General features: G+C 34.5%; 4 protein-coding genes and 2 long non-coding RNA genes across 15 annotated transcripts in view; 5 read left to right on the forward strand and 1 right to left on the reverse strand.

The window, feature by feature from the left end:
* Trpm (transient receptor potential cation channel, subfamily M) overlaps positions 1-25,090 on the reverse strand; it is a 39,122-nt gene that overhangs the window by 7,434 nt on the left and 6,598 nt on the right. For 2 of the 10 annotated variants that reach the window (XM_065312263.1, XM_065312262.1), the window contains exons 2-9: positions 24,459-24,555; positions 14,530-14,612; positions 5,077-5,236; positions 2,241-2,454; positions 1,907-2,066; positions 852-988; positions 729-776; positions 31-187 (exon numbers count right to left, since the gene is read on the reverse strand). In XM_065312263.1, coding sequence (XP_065168335.1) covers positions 31-187; positions 729-776; positions 852-988; positions 1,907-2,066; positions 2,241-2,454; positions 5,077-5,236; positions 14,530-14,612; positions 24,459-24,485 — 986 coding nt within the window. In that variant the 5' untranslated portion in view covers positions 24,486-24,555. Of the gene's footprint in view, positions 1-30; positions 188-728; positions 777-851; positions 989-1,906; positions 2,067-2,240; positions 2,455-5,076; positions 5,237-14,529; positions 14,613-17,079; positions 17,216-20,171; positions 20,579-24,458; positions 24,556-25,090 lie in introns of those variants that run through there. The other 8 variants (XM_065312265.1, XM_065312261.1, XM_065312258.1 and 5 more) reach the window with 7 other exon arrangements.
* Positions 1,035-1,934, forward strand: LOC135799247 (uncharacterized). The gene has a single exon (XM_065312275.1). It carries the CDS (start codon positions 1,137-1,139, stop codon positions 1,857-1,859), a length of 723 nt encoding a protein of 240 aa, XP_065168347.1. The 5' UTR covers positions 1,035-1,136; the 3' UTR covers positions 1,860-1,934.
* LOC135799244 (E3 ubiquitin-protein ligase siah-1-like) lies at positions 9,625-10,790 on the forward strand. Its single transcript, XM_065312273.1, has 3 exons — positions 9,625-9,973; positions 10,030-10,321; positions 10,406-10,790. The coding sequence occupies exons 1-3, from the start codon at positions 9,672-9,674 to the stop codon at positions 10,643-10,645; spliced, it is 834 nt and encodes a 277-aa protein (XP_065168345.1). The 5' UTR covers positions 9,625-9,671; the 3' UTR covers positions 10,646-10,790.
* LOC135799241 (uncharacterized) lies at positions 11,388-12,889 on the forward strand. The gene has a single exon (XM_065312268.1). The coding sequence runs from the start codon at positions 11,486-11,488 to the stop codon at positions 12,779-12,781; it is 1,296 nt and encodes a 431-aa protein (XP_065168340.1). The 5' UTR covers positions 11,388-11,485; the 3' UTR covers positions 12,782-12,889.
* On the forward strand, positions 14,606-15,084 carry LOC135799251 (uncharacterized). Its single transcript, XR_010549955.1, has 2 exons — positions 14,606-14,772; positions 14,823-15,084. It is a non-coding gene; the product is annotated as an uncharacterized lncRNA (long non-coding RNA).
* On the forward strand, positions 17,342-18,953 carry LOC135799250 (uncharacterized). Its single transcript, XR_010549954.1, has 2 exons — positions 17,342-17,557; positions 18,657-18,953. It is a non-coding gene; the product is annotated as an uncharacterized lncRNA (long non-coding RNA).

Below are 25,090 nucleotides of genomic sequence, written 5' to 3' on the forward strand. Positions count from 1 at the left end.
GATAAAGAATGAGGTGATTATAAAACGTACTTGTGCATGAAAGCAATTAGGTCAGCGGCGCGTCCGGAGCCGTCGCACACCACCACCGGCACTGGTGGGTCATCGGTGACGTATTCTAACACAGCCCTTATCGTATTCGTCCCACCTTCTATCACAAGACATACCACGGGTGTTGTACTATACGTATCTGCAAATTTAATTTGTAAAGTTACATCATAATAATTTTCAGCAGGATGCGAAGAACATAAAACGTGTATTGACCCAAAGATTATTTGGGTTTATCCCAAGCGGTGCTTCCAGTAAGTTAATATACGCATTAAGGATAAATTATGTATTCCCGATTTCGTTTTAGATTTTAGATTTCATACTTCAAATTATTCCAAGCTTTATACAATATTAAAGTCACATTAGGCTGATCATTTAAACTGTACTTAGATTATACCCAATGTACATTATAAACTAATTAATTTAAAGCAGAACCTTATATATAAGTAAAGAAAAAATATAAAAGTAAAGTTTCAAAAGTTCTCAACTTAATCTGAGGATAATCTGCATCTACCTGAATATGCCAGATAATAAAATAAAAGTTATGAATAGAAGTCTGACAGTTTTACGGGGTCTATGCTTTCTACAAAAAGAAGTAGAAGTACTATTATTCTACGAAGAAGTGTGAAGTGGATTAAAGTGCATAACTTTCCAGCAAAAGTTTCTGAGACAGGAAGACTTACATTCGGTGCCTTCGAGCTGCCGCTTTTGCGCGAGGCTAACACCTTGAGCTGATTCACAGATCACATTATATTGTTTAGTAAAATATGATATATTTATTTCTAATTTAAAACAAAATTACTTACATGGATGAAGTTTCAGCTGAGAAATAAACTTTTCCAATTTCTTCCTCATCACGATCTCCGCACCATACATTCCCTGAGTGCCATTATCAACTAATAGAAAATATGAGTGTCTATTGTTTAACACAGCTAATTTCGACCTGAAACAAACGAAAACTAGTTTGAAATGTCAATAATGATGGACGTTTCCGTTTGACAGTTGCAAATCACGATAACGGATGGAAGTAAATTTGTAAATTCGCCCGTGCAAGCAAGTCATGGCTTGCACCCGTTCAAAATTCTCGTAACATGCTCAATTTTCGCGCCCTACGTGTAGGTGGCCAGGTTCTGAAGGAAATACTATCAAAACATGTGTCGCTTCCAATCTTGCCACATGGATACTATCCATTTTCAGTCACCCCAAAACGTGGGGCAATACCACCTGGAACCAGTGGACACACACCTGGAAAACCACCGGTACCACCAAAAAAGTTCCCGGAACTACTCTATTTTCCAAAATTCTTTCGTTGGCTGGGCATGAAGATAAGACTTAAGTATTTGAAACGAGTATGGGATCCAGAATTCAGCGAAGGTGCCTTCATCTATGGCTCCACGCAAGCAATATGTCGTATTTCAGAAATCGTTCACTTCGATAAACCAAACGAATTGAGAAGTCTACTTACAGATCAAGCTGAGAAACAATTACGAGCAGATATGTTAGGTAAATTAACACATATACAGAGAAAAGTAATATTGCTCAAACCAACCGATATCAAACTGCTGGTGCCTATCAAGGTGCAACTGATAACAGACAAAGAAAATCGTAAATTATGCCTAGTTATGCTGAAAAGTCTATCAATGAAGTGGTATCAAGAGAATCAAAATCTCAAGTTGGTGTTGATTGTAATCGACACAGAATTTACCAGAGAATACACGCAGGGCAACAAGTCGGAGTGGTTTGTCAGTTTGTTCAAGATTGTACAATGCGCGTTGATTAATGGAAGTGCGGGCCCTCCAAAACCACAAGCATAAATACATACATAACACCTGAAAATAACCTGAATATAAAAATAAATTACCTTGGAGAAGCTATTGAATGATATTGAACATCCCTGTTTATTCCAATGAGTTCCTGATTGTTTTCGATGATGCCCCAAGGTGCAATGCCCAAAGAAATGATTTTACCGCTGCGTTGAGATCTTTCAGTCAGGAGTGCGTCTCCGACTTGTCGTGTAACACCTGAAAAAACATAAAACATTGAAAATTAGAACTTTTTGCTTGTTTTTTTTTTCTTGTTGAAACTTTAAGGTAACTTTAAGCTGTGTTCCAAACTTGTACGTTTAGAATTATTACTTTGAAACTTAAATCTTGGGTGGAAAGGTTAGAAGCTCTTTAAGATGTAATTTATTTCACCTGTATTGGTTCCACTGGTAAAAATCCATGCGCCGGTGGTCTTGGCGGCTTTGAGCAATCCCTTTCTCAGCACCTTCTTTAATTTCGGCTGCAGTTCAAAGTTGGCCTTGCCTCCCTGCACGGTGATAAGCAGTTTCGGCGGCTCGAGATTCCACTCCCGCGTGAACAATTGCAGAATCAGTTCCGGGCGCGTGTCGTGCGATAGACGAACGTACTGCAAACAAACAAGACATCATTATTTGCACATCTCAGTGCGTCAGAGTAAGTTTCTACAAATTGACTAACGCAAGTTACAATTCACAAGTCAGAAGATAAACTTGCCTCGAAACAATTCGAAGAAGTTTGCTGCGCAACCCACAAAGTTACTAATTTGTTTGCATTATTAATGCCTCTATGTTTTGCCCTGTTCAAGTGAGCAGCCGTTACGTTGCGAAAATGGCTTTATGGTACATTAAATAATTAGTTTCAATTTGTATAAGATGCGTTGGGGATTAATTTTAAGAAAATTAAATTTTCTTCATCTTCACTTAATTTCTTTTGTACGTAAATATTAAATAATAATCAATCTACACGCGCCATTCATTAAACCCCGCAATTACAATTACTAATATAAAGTTGAACATTGACGCGTCTTTCTAATTGGCAGATTGCCGCTTTTCTGTGTACTAACAAGCCTTTTGTTCACCATCGCCGCTGTAATTATACGCAGTGTCTAAGAAAATAAAGTTGGAATGAATTGACTCGAAAAACAAAATAGAATCTACGGTCTAGTCATCGATGGAGTGCGCAAGTTTATGAATACGACGTCAGTCATTCGATTTGAATGCGAATTGTCTCCTGTAATGTTTTATGTAAATTTGTCAGCGATGCTCTTATTCTAATGACAGTGGAGTGCTTACCAACAAGGAACAAGGGCAGATGTGACAATGGAAATGTGTCATGACAATACAAAGGTAAAAAGATATAGTGTCAAATGTTTGTTACATTCATCTTTCACTAAAAATAAACAAAATAAATGTTTATACTGTTACGCAGAATGCCTGTCCACGTCTGTTTATATAATATTCTCTTTCATATTTAATAGGTCCACTTCAATTTATCTTGTTGTGGAGAAGTTTATTGCGAGAAACGTCTACGCGATTTATATTCAATGTTAGGCAAACCAATAAACAATTTTTTTTTAGGTTACGTAATATAGGTTATCATACAATTTAATTTTGAGGTTATGAGTGGAAATCTAGTATTACGTAAAGTAAAGAAAGAAAATATAAAGAAAGCAGTAATATCACAGAACATAACGCGTGATTTATTCACGCAATCCAACGATTGACCTTTGCCACAAAAGCCACCGGTCGACGAGGGGCGAGCAAAACCCCTGGAAATCCATAAATTAGCAGCGCTAACGTGAGCCGCGACGTACTGACCCACACACCTGTCGGCCTTTTTCAACCACTGCCACCCTCTCCCACCCCAAACGCTCACTTGTTGTGCGTTTGCGTTGTTTTTATTTTATTTTTCATATAATGCTACTGTACATACACATATGGAAATGTCAGGTTACACGTGCCACTTTACGAGTACACGTGGCAAGTAATAAATTTCTTTTAAAACTGGACACAGATATGAATACCCACGAAAAAATTACGGTAAAACATTTAGTAATTATTTGACTGTGATTTTAGAGTTATTTTACGTATGCAGCTGCAAATATGCAAGTCCAAACTAAATTGCCAATCTCGCCAAAAAGAATTCGTAATTGCGGTGCTTTTTGCGTCCCTCTCTTTAGATGAAAAACCTTTTGCAGAAATGCTGAATTATCACGATGAAACGAATGGACAAACGCATTTTGTAACTTTCATAAAAAAAGCTTTTAATAATCGCACTCACCACTCAATCTAGACTCATTTTTTAATTTTTTTTTTTGGGTAATATTACCTTTTATCAACACAAGGAAAAATGTGATAGTGATAGTTATATATTTTGTGCAAAGTGAACGTGCCATGGAAGACCCACTCCAACTATATCAAGCATTTATTGCCTGAGTGACCTAATTTGATTTCACCACTCCGGGTGAAAACCGTTTTCGTTAGAAACGTAATTTTCTTTTCGCGAACATTTTTCGTTTCTATTTCGACAAGATGTATGATACTGGTGAGTATCATGACTGAATCAATTATGATGTTATTACGATTCCTCTACAAAGACTGAGTAGAGGAAATTTTAAAATGATTGCTGGAAGGTTTCAGCATATTTCATAAAAATATTTTTAAAAATATTACGTATTGTAAAACTTAGTTGCTTACAGTTAAAAAATGCAGTTCCTAAACATAAACCTTAATTTTAATAAAGCACATTCAAAGTTAAAAAAGTATTTTTAGTTTTATAATATTCATGATATTTTATAAACTGCAAAAGAACATGCAAAATGTTAGAAAGTTCATGAACAACAACACAAACTTGAAATGAACAGTATCGATTTTCAGTGTATTGTTGGTCGGAAAGACTCAAGAGGGGAATAACAAGAAAGAGAATAACAAATAAGAAATTCTGCTCTTACTTCGCGCGAATCCTTTGAAAAAGTCATAAAAAACTAAATTATTAAGAGTCTAATTTTATATAATCCTGATTTACTCTTAATAATTTATTTTCTGTCTGGAATATATAATAAATAAAAAAAATAATAGCAGACATAATTTAGTAGGTACTTTTAAGTACTTAAAATAATTTGTATTAAGACGTACGTGAAACCATTAACGTCAAGCGATGTAATGAAATTATTCTCTTATAATTAATTAATTAACAATTAAAGTACACAAAGTTTGATGGTGTGGTTTACCTGAGCTTTGGTCGAATGCGCCCCGCCCTGGAAATCGAGGGTGCCGAAGGCGTCCGTAGATGAGGTGCGGGTGTTCTTCGACGGCAGCCACATGCCGTCGACGTGTAGAGGATGAGGCGGTTGGAGGCCATGGTAGCCCACGGCACGACCGCAACAACATCTGAAATAAATGAAATCACAATTAAGGAAACTATTAAGTGATCCAAATCTTTTGTCTTTGTGTTTACGAAATGTTGTGAAATTATAATATATTTTATTTTTTATTTCAACTTTTAAAATTAAAAACAGTTAATTAAAAGATAACTCTGGGGAGCAGACTTTTAAAATCTTTTTAAGCTTGAGCGTTCTTTTCTTTGCTTCAAAGCGAAAGCGTTCCAGTTAATTAGAAAAACTTGACAAACTTATTTTTGTTTAATCTTTGCATAGATTAAACTTAAAAAACGGAGAACAATGCATATCAAAAAGTCAATTTTGCTTCCAGTACTTTAGAGTTTGCGTTGAAAATAGGTACTAACTAATATCCATGTGATATGAGAGAAAGTTCGATATATTTCGTCAATATCTTAAAAATTCTAAGCTAAGTTTGGAATTTAATAAGTGAACCAATAACGCTCCCAAAATTACCACCACTTGGAGTTTGGAATGTCAATACTCTCAATACCCAGACCTTGGGGAGCAAGATGAAAGAAATATTTGTCTGATGAAATGTCATCGATAGTTATTTAGAATTTTACCAACATACAATTCACGCGCCAAGAGCATATTGAACACTGAACACTGATATGGTAGTAGTAAATAAAAAAAAAACACGTGGTAGCCAGTCTGATTGGAATTGATAAGTGACCTAGAGTAGTGACCCACCCCGTAGTCGAGATGTTCCAGTCTCCATGCAAGTATGCGATGCAGGGATACAAAACCTTCTTAGAGAAGACAAAAAGAACAATTACAAAAAGAATTCCGGCTAGGTATGACATTTTTATACTTTGGTGCCTTCATTCTTTGGGGAATCATGGGGAGTCATGGTTGTATTCCTGTATAATCCCGAAGAATGTGGGTGAGAAATGCAACTGAATTGGTTTGGCAAACGACATGCTCCAGAACATTCTATACAGATGTAAACCAAGTGCTTACGAGTATGTGGATAATGAAGTGCCGCGTATTGCCGGCCGTGATGATTTTATCTCATGCTCGTTCACAATGTAGATATGAAATATGTCATGAGGACGCAAAATTTCATACACTAAAAGTTAAGTATATTTTGAAATTATTCTACTAACTTAAAGTATATTTATTTGTTATTTTTTGATGAAACTATTATTTCACTAAAACAAGACGTTTTAATCTGCCGATGAAAATTGTATCAATATTCAGTAACAAAGAAAAAAGTGTTTATTCACGGCGTAAATTGTGCAGCGGTATCATTACTAACCAATTTATAATAATGTATGATTTCAACGATTTTATTTGGAAGCAATAGAAATATTTGTGACTAAAAAGTAAAATAACAACCATTTCTTTTCACACATGAATTTACACCGAACGTATGCAAATAAGATTTGCCTCTCGACTACCTTCATGCATATATGCATAACGAGTGTCGGAGATACGATAGGATTTTCCTCGATTGCATGAAAATGGAAACTCTGAACTGCCAACAATACAGGCTGTGACTCGACAGTACAAAGAGTACAAAAAATCGATATTCCTCCAGGAAGTAATTAAATATTAACTAACCAACATGTTTTAAAATTTTATTCGCACTGAATTAAAAACAGTACACTATTTGAAAACAGAAATTTTAATTTATTTTTTTCGAAATAAATTGTATGCTATAGTACACAATAGTAGAGATTTTGAGTGACAAAACAGTGGATATAAAAGTAATTCAACGAAAATTACTTTTAAAACAGCATTAAATTTTGTGTATGTAGAAATTTCGATTTTATTTCATGCTAAACAGGACTTTCAGTTTCCGCAATACAAAGTATGCAAATGGAACAATTAAACCTCTCTTATAATGTAAATTTCTGCGCCGTTTAACGTTCGTCCGCCAACAGTTACACGTGTCCCTATAGTGGTTGTGCTCCTGCCTGCTTCTGAAGTTTGATCCTTTTTTGCGCGACTACCTGACATTTTTTCGTCATCCCGTCCATTTGCCTGCCCCATTTCCCGAGTGCAATAAATGCGCAAAATGGGCACGTGTTGCTTCGCCCGGTTGCTTTTACGAGCCCAACAAGAGAAAGAAAAACTCAAGCAGTGAACCCACAACCTTCAAGATATGAAAGCAAAAAATGAAGAAGAATGTATGGAATAACAGAAAGCCTAAAAAATAACTCAGTTTGCCATTCCGTGCATCGCAGGTTTTCTAGTTTTCAATTACGTTCGAACGATGTTCTGATATTTGAAGAGGATGCATAGCGCACAAAATGCCTCTACCCACACAGCATATTACTGAAAATTCCGAGTGAGATTGGAATATCACACATGAGTAGCTCTTTTCGAATGTATACCTATTGATTCACTGAAGAGACGAAGCAGAAATTCTTACTTTGATAAATAAATAAACTTGTAGATATATTTTTAATATTGCGCAAGCAAATAAACTGCTTTCTTTCTCTGGATATTCGTTGAAACGGAACGCAAGTGTAACTTATAAAACATTGAAAAATTGCAATTTTTATGTGGCGTGACTACGGAGAAGTAGACAAATGTCCTGAGAAAGGGAAAGAAAATGTGTTACGTGCCAGGAGGATAAAAATCCTCCGAGGATTATCGCCCTGTCAGAGGCATGCTACTTTTTCTTACGTTCCGTCTATTTTCGACACTACACCTTGTCAATAACCATCCATGTTTTCTGCCAAACACATTATCAAAAAAAATCAGGAATGTTGTAATTTTGTGATAATTTCAAAATTTTCTCATAAAATCATCAGGAGAGAAAAGATTCACATGTATAACAAATAATTTAATGAATTAATTGCAAGTCTCGCTAAAACTCAACAATGAATATACCTATTTTTATAGAAGTCTAAAGAAAGTTTGAAAAGTGAGAAAATATGAACAACTAGCCTTTGCCCGCGACTTCGTACCGGTAGTGTTTAATAAAATGTAATTATAGCGCGCCATCTCGGATTCAACTATTTAACTATAACTAAGATTGAATCTCAATGCCAACTTTTATTCTATAAAAAAGGGCAGTCTTTAGGGTTTTCCCGGCAATTATTCGATTTTTCTCGCTACAAACACCATCCTTGAATTTTAACTAACATTTAAAAAAAGAATTGGCCAAATTAGTTTAGGCAATGTTGAGTTATGCGCTTACAAACAGATTTTGCGACTTAATTTTTAAACGAAAATTGGGAAATCAATTTAGTTACTGTCCAGTTACTTTACATTGCAAAAGTATACCTTGAAAAGTGTAAAATAATGAATGAAGATTATTATATAGATTCCATCATTATATAGCTAACTTAACTAACTTATGATGCAAAATTAGCTTTCTTCATTAAAATTAAAATTTGCGAAGTAGCCATACACCTAATATATCAAAGAAACAAGAAAAATATTTATTTTTTACTAAAATTTATTCAAACAAAGCCGCTGTCAAAAGCTACTCAACTATAAGAAACCAGTCTATAATATTCTCAATCCGGTAACAAACACACAAGCGCATTGCGAATACCTCCCCTTGTTATCGATTTCTGCGGTAGCCAAGAGCAACGTGTTGTATAAATTTGGAATCCTATGTCGCTATGACAACAAGCAATAATTGTAATTATTGCAAAGTTTGCAACGAAAATGTTTACTTTCACTTACATCTTACTCTATGTGTTTAACAACCTGCAAACATTATCCTTTTGGGTGTTTGAAATATTAATATTTCATACAAGTCCTCCAGACTTGGAGAAACCGCAGAAGGCACCAAGGGTTGAATTAGAAGATACTCGGAAGATGTGTGAGGCGTAATTAAAGACAAGCCAGACTTACAGAAACTGAGTAATACTCACAAAGAGTCCCAATGTGTCTTCCAAAATTAAATTAAATCCAAGCGTGGTAGATTTCAAACTAAATTAAAAGTGAAATCTTCTCAGGAAATTGGTAGATGTAATAACAATTCAAAAATTTAATTTCAACTAAAGTAGGCTTTAATAATTTACCTAGACTTTTTTCTTGAGCGGAGAGTTGAACGAAACTAGATGAAACGCCTGAGCACCATGGAGATTTAGCAAATTGTATGTAATAAGAGCGGTAAACTCGGTTTCCAGCGGAAATAAAGCTTCCAAGCATATGAAAAAACATTGCTTCTCTGCTTAAGGTGTAATTTGTTTGTTCAAGGACCAACAACTAATATAAAAAAGAGGTAATATTTTAGCACACAATTTTTTTTCAAAAATGACATTAAAAATAAGTACCATTTGAAGCATAGAATATCAGTACAAACTTCAAATCATCTTAATAAACAAAACTTGAAGTGTAAAGTAGAAGAAATCTACAATTGTAGAAGTGAAATGTCACCTATTATTGATAATGGTACCAAAATGCAGTTCAAGAGTCAGTTGCGTGTTGAACACCAAACTAGAAACACATTGGACAACATGGCAGTAGCAAATAAAAAAAGAAACACGTGGTCGCCGCTTCTACGGGCAATCGAATGTCCAGCCTGTTTAGAGTTGTTGACTGGTAATATTCAAATCTGTCGCAATGGACATAGTCTGTGCAGTAAATGTCGAAATGCTGTGCAATTTTGTCCCTTGTGCCGAGGCCTCTTCACCAAAATGCGCAACTATACTCTGGAAGCACTAGTGGCGCTGTTTGAGTATCCATGCAAGTATGCGGAGGAAGGATGCGAGACCTACTTAAAGAAGGCAGAAATAGCTGATCACCAACGGAATTGTGTGTACGTATTAATCAATTTTAGTAAAGTGGTCTTTTATTTATTAGCAAATAACTCAGTTATAGGACGTATCGCTGTATGATCTTGAAAAACGATGGTGGAAAATGCAACTGGATAGGTTTAACGAAAGACATGCACGAGCACGCGTTAAGTGTGCATCCTGAACGCGCATGGATGCAAGAAGACAATTTAGACAGATGGAAACCAGGTACCGATGCTGATGATGAGGTGAATCTGGTCGCTGCATTTGATAATCTATTTTATCTCACACGACTGGTTCACAATGAAGTTATGTACTGGTGTCTTAATTTAATTGGACCTGAAGATGACGCAAAATTTTATTCATTGCAAGTATGTATATTCGAAAATTACATTTCAAATTAGATTGCTATTAAAATTACAAACTTAATTCAAATTAATTTGTGTTGTTTTTAGATGGAATTTTTGACCAGACCAAACTCGCCGAGATCCATTGCTTGGTCTGATATATGCCAGACAATAGATACTTCACCCATGAGTTTGATTTCAAAAGGACTGTCTTTTGGATTACCGAAAACGGTTATACGAACATTCAAGTACGAAGCAAACGGTGTTTGGTTTAAGGTGCAAATTGTGAAGTCGAATCAACTTCAGGAAACACTCGTTAGTACCTCAATTAATCACAGTGAAGACTAAATTAGTGACTATTTACTTGATTTTAAAAATAATCTTAAGTTATTATTAATACGTGATATAATCACTTTTTATAACCATGAATCAATTCAATATGTAAGTTTATTTTAAATTAAACGAAATATTTATGACTTTTTGCAAACTAAAATTTTTCGTTTCATTCATATACTTACACCGAGTGTATGCAAATAAGATATGCCCGACGACTACCGTCATGCATATATGCATAGCGAGTGTTGGAGATACGTTGGGATTTTCCTCGATTGCAAAAGAATGAAAACTGAATTGCTAAGACTACTGCTAGTGAATCTGTCAGCTTGCCAGTTTCTGTCAGCAGTTTCGTCCACGTAGATTTTGATAAAAAAGTAACTAGTGTATGTTTCGATTAAAAAGAAAGAGAAATTCTCTTCTATTATACATATTTGCATTAATTTTAGGCTATTAATGCACTTTAATCCAATTCTAAAATATAATTCGTTACTATTTTAGGAAAATAAGAAATTTTATGCAAATAAGTTCATCTAAGCACCAATTAATCATGATAAGAATGAAAGATGAAGATAAGAACTAAATAAGGTTGAAACGAATATCGCTCAGAAGTCAACAAGTCCTGCATCAATTCGCAATGTTTTAAGGACCCAACCGGACTTTTCATAATTGAACGGATCTTAGCAAAGCAAGAGTAGACTACTAGTAAATCAATATTTTTTAAATTTAGGTTGATATTATGTAAGAGTCAGTAGGCTGCTTTAAATTATTATTTTTATTTGTTTTGTATTTATCGACAATGACATTTTAAAGTAACAAAAAAAAACTTCACCGTCCGAAATTATTTAAGTTGCAATGCATTATAACAAAAGACTATGTGCTGAATACCACAAACTATGGCAAAACCTCCAGCTCGACAATGGCGACAACGACGAAGAGAACGTAACTTCCCATTTGAAAATCTCAAGGAATCCCTTCATCAACTTCTACCGGTCTTATGAACTGACACATCCTAGCCAAACCATCATGTCCCTAGCATCGCACGTGGCCAAACTGTGGGCCAAAATGAACATGCACGAAAAGAAACGCTTCACCCACAAAGCGATAATGAAACTACGACTTAAACAAGACAACAACCAAAGCAGGCCACCTCTATTAGATACCTGTTCGTTGCCGTACGGAAAAACAGAATTTTCTACAAAAGAAACATCTTCGGATATGCAAATGAGTACTAATAGTGCACCTCCAGAAATTGAGAATCTCAGCAAAAACCCTATTCAAGCAGGTATACTGGAAAGCTGTGTACAACAAGGAGATCAACAAAACCAAATTTTTATCAAACCAGAATTATGTGCAGATACTCTCTGCAATTTAAACACAGACGAATGTTTCCAACAATGTGATCCATTAACGTATGACGCTGCGATGCAAGTGGCTTTTGCAACACCAGAACACTCGAGAAATTCTGTCACAATGAAGGACAACTGGAACCAACCATCTAAAATTTCATTATCACATTTTACAAAACCAAAGAGGAAAGAAGAAACAATTTCTTGTTCCAATTCACCAAACAGCTCAGTTGAATTTATTGGAGTAATCAGAGGGCCATCTTTTAATTTGAATGATTCCTCAACTGATGAAGAAGAGGAGTATCAACCAGAGGGAACATCATCAGGTCGTACTATCTATAAACGTATTGCAAAAACCAATGCCATGAAATTCCAAAAAAATATAATACACAAACCAAATACGAGTCCAATAAAGAACAGTAGGAATCTGAAACGTAAACGAAGTTCCGAAAGCAGTGGTGTGCAAAGGAAACGGAGATACGAGTATAACGGTAGTAAATCACCAAATACAAACACTGCTAAAAGACGTCATACGAAGGATACTAGTGACGTAGTAAGAAAAAATACACGCACTATGAACAAAACAAAACATCCAATAGACAGACATATAAGCCGAAGATCACACCTTGGTGGGAGGTCATATAGAGATATCATAGTTCAATTGGGGAAAGATATTCGTGCGTTAAAAGAACAACGCCGAATGTATGATAATCTTTCTAAGTTATACGACGATTCAGGCAGAACTAAGCAAAAGAAGAAACCTTCCCATGATAGAAATCAAAAACGAAGAAACCGAAATTAAATGTGAAGTAAAAAATAAGTTAAATTCTAATAGAAATGTACTACGGCATTGATTATTTTGGGCGTAATTAAAGTTTATTTAGAATAAAACAATGTAAAAATTATATAAGTGTCTACTATTCTTCTTGCCATCTATCAAAATTCCATCCATCTAACTAAAATTAAAACAAAGTCAACAAAAATAATTTATAATCAGGAACAGATTTTAATAATATTTGATTTGTAGAACCTATCTCCTTAAATTGAGAAGGCATTGAGATTTCTTAATAATATTAAGTAAGGTAATGTTATCCCAAAATCCCAAGAATGAAGAAGCCTTCTATCACGCAACCATTAATGTTGGGGTAGTTTCCGAAGCATGCAGATAAAATCCTAACTAACATTATAAATTCAAACCGAGGAAAAACAAGTAGGCTACTGTTGTTACAAAACTAATACTTGAAAGGTAAAATTTACTATGCGGATTATACCTACCAATTCGATACAATAAAGCGTGCCGCCTCGAGCAGTACATGAATTTCAAGCTTATGAAAATAGTATCAAAAATAGTATCAAGTGGCTAAACGGAACCTTTCGTCAGGTATAATCAATCGTGTGTTTATTTTTTCTATTTCCATCATAAAAGTTTTGTATTCGAACTTTTGTATTTTAAATCTTCGAAATACGCACACTACTGGGAAATAATGTAATTATAAATGCCATGCCGTGTGCTGGGCCATGTAGCGCAGCGCCAACACAGCAGGAGGAGAGCATTTTTGACTTCTTTGACGGCACATGGCATTTCACAGTCTTGGGCTGTACCGTAGGCAAATACGCAGGCGCAAGCTCCGTCCCGAGACAAAAGTTACTTTAGTCACGACTTTGACCGTTCGTGTTTAAAGTACCACTGTTTGTGTCTCAAAACATTGAAAAACAGCGCTTTAAAGTTAAGTAAATAATTCAAAACATTTTTCGATTAGACTGTGCCAAGTTCGTCAAAAACAACTACATAGTAAAAATAAATCAAATCGCCCATTTTTCTTTTGTTATTTACATTTCTATGTTACAATAAACATTCAAATAATTCAGTTTCGGTATTTCAAAATTATCAGTCCGCATTCACCATCAAAATTAGCAAAAATATTCAAAATTATCAATCATCAAAATGAAAGTAGCCAATCCACAACCACCAGCCGCCTCTGGAGAAGAAGATAATATTGCATCCGACTGGGGAGGAACTGAAGAAGTCGCACCCAGCGATGGAGCTTGTAAACCGAAGAAAAAAGCATGCAAACCAAAGAGGAAAAGGAAAGCCAAATGTAAAGGTGTATCAAAAAAAGCAAGGCGCAAGCCTAGCACTAAAGGAATGAAAGACATACTGAAATCCGGCGAAGTGTGTGGACAGCCTTTAAATAAAGTGATTGCTAAACTGGATAAAGAAATTTGTGATTTGAAGAATAAGCGTAAAATGTATAAATTTCTCTACCAACGCCGGAAGAAGCAGTTGAAGAAGTCATGCAAAAAGCAGGCTAAACGTGACGGGGAGAAGAAAAGTGATTGCAGTAAGAAATCCTAATAATAACGACATGTAACTAAGAAAATATTGAATATTTTTGTCATTGAATTTTTGGAAATACATTAATATAAAATATTTTTGCGTAATATTTTTAAATTATAATAATGACATTGTCAAAATCCAATTATCTACGAACTACACTGATTTTTTTAGTCGGATTTAAATTGAATATTTTTTATTGTTACAAAACTAACCTCTGTTCATCTGTGGCCGACGGGATAAAGGTGTTGCATTCCCTTTTCTGAAAATTCGATTCGATCCAGGTTCGCGCAGGCGGCTGAAAGAAGAGCAAAATGAACATCAGAAAAAAGTCGACAGGTTTTTTAAATTATGCGATTTATATTTAAGCATTTTTTCATATTACGTAATTCAACGTCGCATAACAATATAGAAATATAATGTTTGTTTAACAATGAAACAATACGGGCCCCTAAAAGGTACGTAAAAAGTAGATTGGAAAGTAAAAAATTTGAAATTGTGTTTTTAGGCGCATAAGGCATAGCAGGTAACATTAAATGTGCATGTACCGGCTGCTGTAGCAAAATGTGCATGTGAAATGCATCGACAGTTTCACAACGACGTCATTTGCCTTCTCATTAAACTTTTACGGCAAGTGCACGCGCCCTGTACTAATTGCGCGTCGTTAATTGAGCCATGAACACAACCGGAAACCATGAGTATGAATGTCTACGCCATATTGTTTATTTAAACATTGTTTAGTAAATAAATTTGGTGTAACGCAAAGGAAACCTCGGGATCATAAGTTCAAATCATATTTGATCCTTTATCACTGATATCCTTCCGTTTTCCGCCTTCCGTATCCGTAAGTATGAGATTATCACAACGCCTTTGTGTGCCTTTATATCTCGCGCCCTTTGTGTCTGTAAAGCTTCATTCGCAACTTGCGTGCAATTTCCAAAATTCGCTCGCAAAGTTTCGCGCACACTGCGCCCATGAATGCGTAATCCGGAATCCCCGCACATGCGGCGCGAGACCCGGCGACTGCACCAAAACATCATGCTCCGTTTTCCATCTCCACATCTCCGGGAACCTCCCGTTCGACCCAGTAACCCAAATTGCCAACGGTAGACACTCGCGCGTATCCCACAAGCCAGGCTGCTACGCCGAGACTAAAGTAGTCTACGAAAATGTAATTTTCCTCATGGCAATAAGGAAACGCATGGAAAGCTCTCGGAAATGTTACCTCTCTAGCGTGTAAACAGCATACGAATTTCCGGAAGGTTTTAGTAAGAGTTTAGTGAGAGCATCCGTCGACATGACACGAAACTTGTTTCTAATCAAAATAAAGAATTAGGTTGGTAAATTGCACTACCTTAACTAACATCCTAACTAAAAATGTTATTATGAATTGTATGTTTATTGGAAACGCTTTCGTGAACGGAGCCTCCCCTCAATTAATTTCGATATATTTTGATATAAAGATGTTTCTAGCAAGGAAAAACAAGTAGGCTACTTTATGTCGCAAACATAATTTGAATAAAATAAGTTGAAAAGGTGTATCATTCATAATTATGGTTATATGATCCAAATTAAGATGGCGTTGCAGTGCGATTGTCGGAGATGCACTGCTGTATTTCAAATCTCCGTTTTAAAATTAAAATTGCGAATCTGGTTAGCTGTATCGGTATACAATGGGTGTAGAGAACATGAAGGTAATTAGCTAAGTAAAGTTAAGTAAACACTTACTGTACGCTACCATTGTATTTCAATGAAGGTAATTAGTTAGGTTACATTTTACTAGAATATACGCGAACGCAGTGGCAAGCAAAAGCTACATTTAAATAAATATGAATCGTATTTTTATCCATTACATTGCTTCATTCAAGAATTGCACTGATAGCCGGGAATTGCTCGATGTCACAATAATATATCAAGCGGAGAGACACAATGTCTGCGAATGTTTGCTTACATCGCGTTTTGATTTATTAATGTTTGAAGAGCGTCTCATCGAAACAAACTGCAATGACTTTAACTTTGCACTAACAAGTTGCGAAAGTTTCAATAAATAAAGCGTTATTAAGCACAAAATGGGAAAATAACTTCATAACAACCAATTGTCACTTATTCCTAGTGATAGTTTAACTTTTTCATAAATGATAAGAGAAAGACGATTATAGTATATTAAGTACCAAGTGGCTTTATTAACAACGTTCAGCCACATACTGCCTACGCGATTTTTCCTACTTCCACTCTCTTTCCTGGTTGAGGTTTTTATATTTGAACTTTTGTATCTAAAACCTTGGATATTCGCTCGCAAAATACTGATAATTGTAAAGTTATAAACGCCGTGCCGCGCGCCAGATCAGGTCGAGTCGCGCTGACACGACGAACATCAGCGCATGCTTTGACTTGTTTGACGGACGACTCATGAAATTTCATGTGGTGTTGTGCTGCATCGTAAGCAAATGCGCAGGCGTAAGCACTACCATTGACTAAGGCCCGTAACTAAAGTACTTTAATCACAATCTTTGTGCCTCTTTTCAAGTCTTGAAACTGTGAAAAAAGTGGCGCTTTAAAGGTGGAAGTAGACGAATTTATTTATTTCTTAATTCTTAATCTTGCATTATAGAACTTAAATTGTTTATAGCTGTAGGTGTAATCATCTAATAAATGATATCTTCGCACAAAAATATGCAGTATTTAATAAAGATTTAACTTTTATAATAATTATAATAATATTATGAATAATTTTCCAATAAATGACAAAAACAGAAAATAAATACCTTGGTAATTTTCCTTTCATATCGAGCAAATGATTCTGTAGATTCAAACCTTACAGTTTTCGACATATTTCACTTTAATTAAACTAATCATCCATCATTTAATCACATAATCACTGTATCAGATACACACCCACACATTAAAACTTAAATTAAAACCTGTGTCTAGAGTTATTTATCATTAAATTGGTGCGTAATTTGTGTCATTTAAAATCATGCCGAACCGGTAATAGAATCATTAATTAATTCGTGCTGCGGCTGTTTGCTGTCGTGCACTCACTGCCGCACGCCGGAATGTTCACTAGAGTGTACCTGTGCTTGTGTGGTGACTGTTATCAAAACGATGTTTAGAGAGATAATTTTTAAATACACACACCGTCTGCCTTTGGATAGAGTGGGATCAGACGGGCAATTTATTTTACCACAGTAGACAATTATTCTTAATTGAGTGTTCAAAATTGGACTTTTAAACAACAGATTTGTAAGTGATTTTGTTGTTTTTTTTTTAGTGGAAAAACTAAAAAGGGAAAAATGTAATGAAAAAAGATCAAATTTAATTGGCTGAAGTTTCAATGGGAAAAATTATCAAAATTACGACATTCTGTATATCCGACCTTACAAAAACCAGAAATGCGAAGAGAGAGATAGGTATCTAGATAACAGCGAATGCATCAGAAAGACGCAGGCATGACTGAGCACAGTGATCGCACGCGCCTGCTATTTTATACTTGTGCCCGACCCGCCTAATGAAGTGGGAGAATGTACATTAGTTACATGACTAGCTGCGCGCTAACAAGTAAGCGATCAGAAAACTGTGTATAGTGTGTTAGGAGTAAGGAAAGAGGAAATAAAAAGAAAGAAAGATCAAAAATTAAGTGTTTTGTAAAAAAATTAAAGATAAAATATCAGGACCTTAAATCAATAGATATTTAGATAGAATTATTTGACCGTAAACAAAGTTAAAGATTACTCTACTAAGTCAGTATAAGTCAGTATATGTGCTAAATATGAAGTAACCGGGCTAATATCTTCATTTCACCAACATAGTTGGTTCTATCTACGAGTAGAGGTACTTGTTATCCATTCAGATTCCACAATCACATCACTAACCGCGCAAAATACCATTGCAAATAGAACCACTGCACAATTACTGAATGTGCATCTAGTTTATGTGAGCAATCGTTGTAGATAAGCTTAATTAATAAATTTATATATTGATTCCAGATAATCCTCATAATACACAACTGAACAGTAACACATTGTAATAATGCAGCTATGTATACAATAAGTTACTTAATTAAACCAAGTTATTATAGTCTGCAATACGAAAATAACTAAAACCTACGTAACTTTAGTTATTGAAATCTCGGGAAACCTCACAGATGTTACAATACCGAATTAAATTGTGCAAATGTCAGTGAATGAATTAAGCTCGCCTGAACTTTATAAACTAGTATAAACCATTATAAACTACAACCCATTAACTTTCATTATTAAAACTTTCTGCTTTGTTTCACACGACTTTTTAAACTTAAATAATTCCTTTGTTTCACGAGATAAATTTCCGGTTCCATTTGCAGATCGGTTAAACGGACTGGACTGCAATGATTAATTCAAGCAACTTTCAGGCGTCAGCCGGTCGTCAGTTGTCAAAGGACTCCGGATGCATCCATGCGGAAAACCGTTCCGAATTCAACGCCATGCATAATTGATTAAATCTTTATTCATCGCGACATCTCTCTGAAGCGCTTTCAAAGTGAATATGATTTGAATATAAATTAATTAAACTCTGCATGTATACTAGGATCATGCAATGATACTGTAACAAAGTTGATGTAATACATTCATCACATGAATAAAATATGCATAAGTAAGTACGAATATCAATAATGATGATATATTCAGGTCGAGTTTTCCTTCGATACACTTTGCAGCTTACTCTTTGCATTGTACTGCGGAACATGTGACTGAAATTTTATCCTTGCAGGAAACATGACAGCTTGAAAGCCTCTTCAATTCCTGTTCCTTGAACACCGGATGATAAAGTTTACATAAGCTAATGATATATGTTTGGGTAAAATTTTATTTTGTTGCAGAGTTATTTCATGCTTGTTATTTTTATTTTTCAATTGCTTTTGATATTTATACTGAAATATCTTGCAGAACTTAAAATCCAATTATAATTAATTAAATTTAGCCTAAAGCGATAATTAATGCCACAAAAATTCAATTCATAATTAATCAGAGCATTTATCCGCAAAAAAAGCTTATAAACGAATTGCTTTGTTTAATATTATTTATCGGGCGATAAAAAAATAACCAGAAAATTCCATGTTTTATGCTATAATTCGTCTAATTGAATAAAATCCTGTCTAAAGGCATTACAAATACTCGTAGGATGTTTGTATATCTTATCAAAGTTCAATTCACTTTCACACAATTTCATGGAATTTGTTGAGTGCATCGTTTACTTTGTAATAATAATAATATAATTAAACAATGTAATAATATAGGATTAAGTCTATTTTCTAATCTACAATATTATGGATAATAAAATATGTAATAGTTTATAATTAAAACATGCACTGTGTACATGTGCAAATGATTTAAAACGTAATATGTATTGACTATATTACGCTAGAAACAAAATTGTAACCTCAATATTTAACTATCTTTGGTTATATATAAGAGAAAAATTCACTGGCGACTGTTAAAAATGCATTTTTAATTATCTTCTCGCTTATTTGTAAATGCATGTAAACGCGTGTACGCAATAAAATTAAATAATTACTTACAATGTATGATGAACAATGATAAAGCCAGTCGGCGCAAACGAATGACATAAAATAGCGTGATAATGTGATGAAAACGCGGAAAGCACCAGCACACGTTGCGAATCAACATGGAAAGCTTTAATTAAGGATTAAGGATTAAAGCGACGCGCAAAATTAATAAAAGGCGCTAACATATTATCCCGACACGAAATTTTCGCATTTTTACACCACGAAATAAATTTTAATTAAAATAATATTCATTGTTTTTTGTTTTCGTCTCATTGTAAAATATTAAAGAAATATTTTGATTTGTTTCTTTACCTTATGATAATGCTTTCGAAGCAATTTCAACGCGTCTAGTTCCTGTATACTGTTCGAAAATCGCTTCTTCTTCTTCGCGAAGGTCATCTTTGTGTCCAACCGGAGCCCCACCATTAAGCCAATCAATATTACTTGATCTATTACCTCTCTATCTATAACGAATACTTCCTTCCGATTCGCGAACCTTTGATGGCGCACGAAACTCGCGATTGTTACATCGCTTCAATAAACAAACACACTGCGTCGAACACGAGCGTGTCTATTTCGCGCAGATCGGACCAAAGATAATCGAAACGGTCAGCACGACGGCCATCTTTGCGTAGGACATTAGTGATCCTGCTCCTGTTCAACCGCGACACTGGTGAAACCAGCACTGATAATCCGGCCGCGATTTAAAATCCATGTGTAACGAATAATACTTATCGGTTTGAACTTATTTTTTAAATTCAATACTTTGATTATGCACGTTTAATTGGCTATTAAGGTGATGCTGATAAGTGCACGTTGGTGGCGTGCACTCGTCGAGCACTCGGATACTCACTTTGAAGTGTGCGAGGCGTGCTGATACCGTGACTAGACATCGTGCGCACCGCACACACACGTAACTGATAAAGTATTATTTCTTATCGATAAACAAAAGGCTGGTGCGAGGCGGTCAAGAATGGTATGTTAGATATTTCAATGTGCATTAATATCAGTTTGAAGTTTTAATAGTGGCCTTAGCGTATTGAACCACTTATATTATGATAATTAACGCAAACATGCGGATACAAACAATTTTAATAACTAGGTAATATTGATTGCCTATATGTTCGGTATTTATACCGCTACTCAAATATTAAAACTTTAATGCTTGCTTCTAACATTCATCTGCTATTTAATCTATTTAAGGTAATTCCTGCAAACATTGCACAATAATTAGCGGTCCTAAGCAACAGTTCGTAGTTTTTGCAGACGGTGCATGTGATTACCACTAAATGCACTTTTTTGTACCGCTCTAATTACTAAATGCTCATGATGAGAATTACGTGGCTTGTGTGATGTGAGCGTCGGGGAATCGCAGAGAGTGTCGAATGCCACATGAAAACGAGTGCAATTTGAACAGTAGTCCGGAGTCACCCAACTCTAGCAACTCGGATTACCTCATTAATATCAAATTATAAGTTAATGTTCAGTAATTAACGCAAAATAGCAAAATATGCATAAAACTTTTATTATCTTAATATTTTTATAATAATAATAACAAACAAAATTATTATTGCATAGCTAATATTATAAATGGAAATGTGAATTTATATGTTTATTTGTGACACAATCACGCAAAAACCACAGTATCAATATTAATAAATTTTGGGATAGACAGGTATATCTTTTACTAAGAAAATAAGACATGAAAGTTAGTTTGGAAATTCAGTCATAGTTAAAGTTATATAATTCAAATTGAAATGTCGCAGAAAGGCACTATAAGAAGTTTCAATTCCCCCAAATTGAAAATCGTATTGGCAGAGTCGGCACAAATTGGCTCAAGAAATAAGAAAGCAATTATCCTAGTTAGACTACTTTTTATTACACGAACGAAGTCGCTAGCAAAAGCTGTAAAGTAATATAAAAAAGAAATTCCTTTTCGCGTATGTCTCCCCTAGGAGCAATATACCCTTTCTAATTTTATAGTCTCATTTTAAAAAATGTATGGACAAATCAATTAACTTAAACAAAACAATAAAACAAACCATAGATTCATGTTAAAAAATGTTGGATTTTATAGCTAAGTTAATTTATTGCCGCACGCGCAAGATTCTATACCAGTGGGTCATTACCAAGTGACAAGGCAGTTAGTTTAATAGATCGGTCCATATACATCTCCGACCAATACGTAATGCAATTAAACAGCACATCAGCTCTGCGACACGAGAAACTGTGTAGCATTAGTGTGTTATGTAATGACATTCATTTCATCTTATGGGGACACAGTTTAATTCCTGATCTTGAGCTCAATGTCAATACAATGAAAGGTTAAAAAGTAGTGTTATGTTAATTATGGTTGCCTACAGATATTATAAAAGTTAAAATGAATTTTCTTAGATGCAAAGAATCCTTAACCCTTTTCATAGGTCATAGAAGGTTACGTCTTGTTATTCGCTGGTTGTTTTCCTTCCTGTGCGCGATCATTAATAAAATTTCTCACGCGAAAGTAAACACAAAGTTCAAGCGAGAAATTCGGTATTTATTGATTTTTGGCGCGCGAAGTGAAATGCGAAATAAACAAATAGCACAAATATACAAGAAATAAACCTACAAAAAAAAGAAACGAATAAAAAGGTATCATTGTTAAAGAAATGTATTTCTCTCAAATCTAACTTTAAAAGTTAATTACCTATTTCAAAGTAGCAAATTTAATTGTAGTGTTAACAGTTATCATATAATTAATGAAGTATGACACGCGCACTACTATTTAACCAATAATCTATTTTATCAATAGACGTATGACCAATTAATATTAATTCATAGTTGTTACAGAATGTCTATTGTCATAGTAAATATTTGTAGAACGCAATAGTAACAATCGATGCGTAGCCGCACATGTTGATCAATCCCGCCAAAAAATCAGCAAAATCAACAATCATAAAAAATACAAATACGAAGCAAAACCATTATAATTTGAGCCGCTTATTTTGAAAGTGGCCTAACTCCATTTATCTTCAAATCGAGATATTGAAAGTTTTGCGTTTCAATGAATTTAAAAATATACGTATAAGATACAAAGGAGTCATACTGCTTAAGCGTATCTTAGGATGTTAAATTTACTGTTCCTGTTAAAGTAGTGGCAATTATTAAGTAAATAACGTGCGTTTCCTTATCAAGAATGGAGTTGGGCCACTTTCAAAATTAACAGCCAGATTCATTATAAAATTTGAAGATGCCCAAGTCCATTCAACATAATTTAAGATGTTTCAAATTGAAGAAAAAAAAAACGTCTTCGTTTCACAGGCAGCTTCGTGAAGTAATACATTTTGTTTGTTAAAATCTGCCAAACCCCAAAACTTCTCAAAAATATTCTTTCTTTCTTCTTCATTATAATTTTTTGTGCACGCATTCCGACAACCACAATCTTTGGTTCGAAATTTTTTTCATGAACAATACTTCCGGTTTAACTGCAATATCTTTTTCCTGAATTCCGTTTTATCTTTCGCACTTTTTGGATATATGGTGCATCAATCTTTTCTCCATTGTTATTTGAATCTTCATCCTCTGACGAGGAATATTATTTTATAACTCTTTTTCTTATTCGCTTTTTTTAAATTATTAATTACTATTTATTTTTCACTATCTGAACTAAGTGGTCTTCTTCGGTTCTTCCTCATGCTTACAATAATTTCTATAATTTAATATTAAATTTTAAGTTTTATATTAATTAAACGTACAGGTTAATTAACTAACGCATTTGTCCCGAAAATGAGGTGGACTTGTAAATACTAATTAATTGAAATTACCTTCATCGCTGCTTTCCGACATTATCAATAGTAAATACCTTGATGTAACTATAAATGGAGTTAGGCCACTTTCAAACCACACGGGTCAGTTATTCAATTAATTCGGAAAACCTATGTGTAAAAAATGTACCGTATTTTCTCTGAATATAAGCAATCTGAAGTGCGTCACTGATAAATAACATGAAGTTGTACATGTAACCATGGTAACCGGCAAAAAATTGAAAAACGGAGTTAGGTCACTTTCAAAATAAGCGGCTCATTTAGTTTAGTCTGCTTTAGAAGGATAATAAATTGATAACAAAGCAACGTGATTGATGCAGGACCCAATAGACCAGTAACATGAAAGCAAACACAACCATGCAAATGGAATCTATTACATTCACCCGCAGGGGTGCAAGGTTGCAAAGTGCAAGCGCTAGTGCGCACGCGCGTATGAGTATCCTTGTGTTTCGCAATTTCCGATAATCCGTTCACTGTGTGACATGCAATGGGCAATTTATAATCCCATCACGCAAAATCACACTCGCATTCAAATCATAAAATTTGAATATTTCCACCACAAGTAATATGATATATAATTTCCTAAATCTATTATGAAATATAATAAACTACTCATATAAAAATAAATGTTTTTATTATATTTTATTTTTAATTTTATTTTTAATTTAATCTTCAAAAAATTGTAATTCATTAAATGTTAAAAATAATGAAAATATAAAAAAAATAAAAACCTGAATTACGCATATGTAAAAGAAGATAAATTTAAAACTTAATTAATTAAGTAAAAATAACTTACGGTCTTGGTGTGCGATTTCGACTTCATGCTGGCTGCGCGTGATTTCACTGGACACCACTTCTTTCATCGTTTGTCTGACCACCATGTGAGTAGGATTCTGTAACAAGGAAACGACACATATAAATCACCTCGCCCGAAACTGAAATCAAATAGTTTCGCAATCGTTTAGATTGATTTGTTTGCGCGATCGCCAGGCGCTTGCAATCAACATACGTAAATATTGTCACTACTGTTACGATCTGGTCTGGGAATTTGTCGTCGCGACATTCAGCCGCCCGAATGTTTCATCAAAGCAAACAATTTCCGAAAATCAAGTGGATCAGGTTACGATCAAAATGCAAGCAATTTGATAGTCTTGCAAACTTATGCAACCAATTTACCACACAGCAATTTGCATAGATGTGCAAAATTTAATTATAATTGAATGTTGTTGATTTAATTACGAGAACGAGTAATATTTATTAATGTTTCGTGTAATAAATGAAATCAAATAATATTAGTGATATAGAAATGAACAATTAGCACTTGTAAAAGGTTAAAATGTCTACAAACTGTGTGAAATTATACTTTTAATTGAATTTTCAATTATATCCACCTGGAAATTCCCATATTCAGCTTTCAAGGTTTCAATT

The sequence above is a fragment of the Atheta coriaria genome, unplaced genomic scaffold, assembly GCF_025399875.1.
Source record: "Atheta coriaria isolate IRGN ID8LTWV9N9 unplaced genomic scaffold, Caltech_Dcor_3.1 hic_scaffold_9_pilon, whole genome shotgun sequence".
Taxonomy (NCBI): domain Eukaryota; kingdom Metazoa; phylum Arthropoda; class Insecta; order Coleoptera; family Staphylinidae; genus Dalotia; species Dalotia coriaria.